This window comes from Sinocyclocheilus rhinocerous, unplaced genomic scaffold, assembly GCF_001515625.1.
Source record: "Sinocyclocheilus rhinocerous isolate Xijiao unplaced genomic scaffold, SAMN03320098_v1.1 scaffold1841, whole genome shotgun sequence".
Lineage (NCBI taxonomy): Eukaryota > Metazoa > Chordata > Actinopteri > Cypriniformes > Cyprinidae > Sinocyclocheilus > Sinocyclocheilus rhinocerous.
The window spans coordinates 1,316,441-1,321,468 of NW_015666172.1; the positions used below are offsets into that span (position 1 = coordinate 1,316,441).

At 37.5% G+C, this 5,028-nt stretch overlaps 1 protein-coding gene across 1 annotated transcript in view; it reads left to right on the forward strand.

The window, feature by feature from the left end:
- The first annotated feature begins 1,332 nt into the window (after positions 1–1,332).
- Positions 1,333–5,028, forward strand: part of LOC107731945 (menin-like) — a 6,281-nt gene continuing 2,585 nt past the window's right edge. Inside the window, exons 1-7 of the mRNA XM_016543172.1 lie at positions 1,333–1,507; positions 2,308–2,779; positions 2,894–3,102; positions 3,979–4,107; positions 4,305–4,345; positions 4,463–4,550; positions 4,640–4,776. Of these exons, the coding sequence (XP_016398658.1) occupies positions 2,344–2,779; positions 2,894–3,102; positions 3,979–4,107; positions 4,305–4,345; positions 4,463–4,550; positions 4,640–4,776 (1,040 nt within the window). The 5' untranslated portion in view covers positions 1,333–1,507; positions 2,308–2,343. The remainder of the gene's footprint in view (positions 1,508–2,307; positions 2,780–2,893; positions 3,103–3,978; positions 4,108–4,304; positions 4,346–4,462; positions 4,551–4,639; positions 4,777–5,028) is intronic.

The following is a 5,028-nucleotide window of genomic DNA, read 5'->3' on the forward strand; positions in this document are numbered from 1 at the left end:
TGTCTATCTGTCTGTCTGTCTGTCTGTCTGTCTATTTGTCTCTCTGTCTATTTGTCTGTCTGTCTATCTGTATGTCTGTCTGTCTCTCTGTATGTCTATTTGTCTGTCTATCTGTATGTCTGTTTGTCTGTCTATCTGTATGTCTATTTGTCTGTCTGTCTGTCTGTCTGTCTCTCTCTCTGTCTGTATGTATGTATGTATGTATGTATGTCTATTTGTCTCTCTGTCTATTTGTCTGTATGTCTGTCTGTCTGTCTGTCTATCTGTATGTCTATTTGTCTGTCTGTCTGTATGTCTATTTGTCTGTCTATCTGTATGTCTGTTTGTCTGTCTGTCTGTCTTTCTGTATGTCTGTCTGTCTGTCTATCTGTATGTCTGTCTGTCTCTCTGTATGTCTATTTGTCTGTCTATCTGTATGTCTGTTTGTCTGTCTATCTGTATGTCTATTTGTCTGTCTGTCTGTATGTCTATTTGTCTGTCTATCTGTATGTCTGTCTGTATCTGTATGTCTGTCTCTCTCTCTGTCTGTCTGTCTGTCTGTATGTCTATTTGTCTGTCTATCTGTATGTCTATTTGTCTGTCTGTCTGTCTTTCTGTATGTCTGTCTGTCTGTCTATCTGTATGTCTATTTGTCTGTCTGTCTATCTGTCTATTTGTCTGTCTGTCTCTCTGTATGTCTGTCTGTATGTCTATTTGTCTGTCTGTCTGTCTGTCTGTCTATCCATCTGTCTGTATGTCTATTTGTCTGTCTGTCTCTCTGTATGTCTGTCTGTATGTCTATTTGTCTGTCTGTCTGTCTGTCTGTCTATCCATCTGTCTGTATGTCTATTTGTCTGTCTGTCTATCTGTATGTCTGTCTGTATGTCTATCTGTCTGTCTGTCTGTCTATCTGTCTGTATATCTATCTGTCTATGTCTATTTATCTGTCTGTCTGTCTATCTGTATGTAGGCCCTATGTCTGTCTGTCAATTCAATTCAATTCAAAATTGCTTTATTGGCATGACTGTAAATGGTACAATATTGCCAAAGCTTAGTATACATGTACAAAAAGAAAAGAAAAAAATATATATAATAACAATATAATAATTAAATGAACATCACAGTAATAGAATGGAATATTATAACATCTTAGAAGTATTAAACTGTAACAAATTATAACTGTCTGTCTGTCTATCTATCTATCTTTCTGTCTGTCTGTTTGTATTGGCCCTCCCGTCGACGCTTTACACTCCAGTCCAATTGGTGGCGGTACTGCACCAAAATTCAGTTCGCCAACCGTAAAGATGAACCAGAAAACCACATTTCCCAAAATGCTTGTAGATAACAGGAAGCACTTCTTATCGCGCTGATATGATTACAATAGGAATAAGCAGAATTCAGTCTATGCAACGTTTGGACGTGCGGACAGATTGTATACGTCTCAGGTGTTTGTAGAAACGTCTGTCTGTCTACTGCGCGGCAAAAGCAAGGGGCAAAACAAAAGCATGTGGATGTAATTTCAACAAAGGTATGTGTTAAGAATGAACCCGAGCGGCGTTTTATTGTCTAGAAAGTAAGGAGAGAACAATCTGTTCACTGTAAAACGCCCTTTAAGCTGGAAAACACTAGATAATATTGTATAAGCTAACTAGCAGCAGCATCACGCAGATGTCCGCACATAAGCACATTAGTTGCAGTTGCGTTGTTTTCCATGCTCAAATTTCACGCACTGGCTCCTTTTAGTTAATATCTAGGTTATCATTATTTTTGTTATTTAGCTAGACAGCTGGGTTAAATTCCTGCCTTCGGTATGAATATAGTATACAATAATAATAATACTATATAGTAAGTTAACGTATTAAACTAGCCTAATGTCATGTTCAGCTTGTATTTTGCATTTAAAAATTAAAGAAATGGTCTTACACGTGTCTCTGGGAATTCCCCTAGATTATGGTCACTACTTGACATAATTTAAAAAAGTTGACATAAATAAAAAATAAATTGTTATTATGCAGCACCACGGTATATATTAAAGTACTGTAGTATAATATCAGAAATTAACTTTTTTCCCCCTTATAGATATAGTCTAGTAAGCAAAGATTAGCCTAAACACCTGCTCACACTATCATAAAATTAGATAAGAAATACATTCTTAGTATCTACAGAACACAAGGAGGGAGTAAACTTGGCTGAAATATGTTGATTGATGAGCTTTTACTTGGATGTCACATTCAGTAAAAACTGTTGTATATATAATAATGTGTATTTATTTATTAAGATTACACCTTATTATTATAGTTATTCATGTATTTATTTATTTTTTTTTAGATTGAATCAGATTGGGATTGAACTCAACTACTAACCATGGGGATTCGGTCGGCTCAGAAGAAGCATTTCCCTCTTCGGGGCATCGATGGAGTGGTGCAGCTTTTCGAGTCTGAGCTTAGTAACCCAGAACCAGACCTGGCCCTGCTGTCCCTCGTGCTGGGTTTTTTAGAGCACTTCCTGGCTGTCAACAGAGTTGTTCCTGTCAATGTCCCGGGCGTTCGCTTTGAACCTCTTAAACCTGACTGCCTTGACTCTTGCTTCCCTACAGTAGAGCTGAATCTCATATCTGCTCTCTACGAACGCTTCACCGCCCAGATTCTTGGTGCCGTGGACCTGTCGCAGTACCGCAAACCGGCTGGCGGTTCCAGCCGTGAGCTGGTGAAAAAGGTCTCAGATGTGATCTGGAACAGTCTTAGCCGGTCTTATTTCAAGGACAGGGCACACATTCAGTCCCTCTTCAGTCTCATCACAGGTAAAACTCCAAAAGACTTACAATCTCTGTTAAACTGTGTATTTAATGAAATGGTAACAATTTGGCCAGGCAGACTCAAATTGCATTTTTTTTTTTGCTCTCTGTTTCTGTAAGGCACAAAGCTGGACAGCTCAGGAGTTGCTTTTGCAGTGGTAGCTGCATGTCAGGTGTTGGGCCTGAAGGATGTTCATCTGGCTCTCTCGGAGGACCACGCCTGGGTGATCTTTGGCAAGGGTGGGGAAGAGACTGCAGAGGTCACATGGCATGGGAAGGGCAACGAAGACAGAAGAGGTCAGACTGTCAGTACCGGAATCACTGAAAGGGTATGTAATGTTCTATTATTCATGTTTACCATGACATTATAAATTACTGTATGTTCAAAAACACCGTGCATACACTACCGTTCAATAGTTTTGGGTTAGAATGATAAAAAAAAAAAATTGTAAAATATTTTTCAGCAAGTATGCATTAAATTGTTCAAAAGTGACTGTAAAAAGATATTTATAATAAGATTTTTTTTTATGTAAAATAAATGCTTAATCACAGAATCCTGAAAAAAAAGTATCACAGATTCCAGAAAAGTATTAAAGGGGTCATATGATGCTGCTAAAAAGAACATTATTTAGTGTATTTGGTGTAATGAAATGTGTTTATGTGGTTTAAGGTACAAAAAACACATTATTTTCCACATACTGTACATTATTGTTTCTCCTCTATGCCCCGCCTTTCTGAAACGCGTCGATTTTTACAAAGCTCATCAGTCTGAAAATTTAGTCTTTGCAACTTTACAGATCTTCTTTATGCACCAAGAGCTTGTAACACTCCAAAGAGAAAGGAAAAATTGAAATCGCATCACAACTGTTTTCAACATTGATAATAATAAGCTATGTTACTTGAGCACCAAATTAAAATAATTTGTGAAGGATCATGTGACACTGGAAATTCAGCTTTTCCATCACAGGAATAAATTACATTTTAAAATATAAAAAGTTATTTTTAAATTGCAATAATAATTCACGCATTACTGTTTTACTGTATTTGTTATCAAATAAATGTAATCTTGGTGAGCATAAGAAAAACATTAATAGATCTTACTGACACCAAATTGTTGAATAGTAGTGTAAATGTTAAACCGTTCTTTAATTTTGGAATTGCATGTTATAAATCTGCTCCTCGTTTTTTTCTTTCTCTCTTCTTAGAGCTGGTTATATCTTAAAGGCTCCTACATGAAATGCAACAGGAATATGGAGGTAGCGTTCATGGTTTGCGCCATCAATCCGTCTCTAGATCTGCACACTGACAGCACAGAGTTACTCCAGCTCCAGCAAGTATGTCTTCAAATTAAATTTGTTTTAAACTTTCACCACAGCATCCTCTGTTTCCTGCATTATATTATATTATATTTCATCTCCGTGTTATGTACTGTTAACTGTAATTACGTTGGCATATACATTATGTAAACATGCATATTTATCTTTCTATTGTCATTCAGATCATTTTTAATGCATTCTTTTTTTTCTTGCAGAGGCTGTTATGGCTGCTATATGATCGAGGGGATTTGGAGAGGTGTGACACATTTCTAATAAATCAGACAAATACAGAGCATGGATGTAACCCATGTGATCTGATTACTGTATATAACTCTTTCTGAATGTTTGTTCTCTTGTATTGGGCGTGTTGAAGGTATCCTATGGCAATGGGCACTTTGGCCGACCTTGAAGATCAGGAACCAATGACTGGCAAGGAAAGCCCTCTCTCCATTCACCTAAAGGTATATGATTTTAGCTATATCAGAGATATTTACAAGGTTGACATTATTAAAGATCACTAATCTGTAATTTTTTTTATTTTTTATTCCAGGCTGTCGAGTCGGCTAAAAAATATTACAACAACGAGCACATATACCCTTTCATGTATCTAGCAGGGTATTATTATAGGCACAAAAATGTCCAAGAGGCTTTGGGTTCCTGGTCAGAGGCTGCTTCAGTAATGCAAGAGTAAGTCAAGCACCATAGAAATCTGAACATTAAAGGGGTCATATGATGCGATTTCAATTTTTCCTTTCTCTTTGGAGTGTATGCTGGTAGCTGAGGAAATCAACTTCGTGCTATCGATCACCGGATCGGCTTTCACCGTGGTTTCACATGTGGTTGCAGCAGGCATCACAATATGGTAAGGGACGTAACATTTCCGTCACACGCTTGAGGAATTCGGCCAATCACAACGCACTGGATAGCTGGCCAATCAGA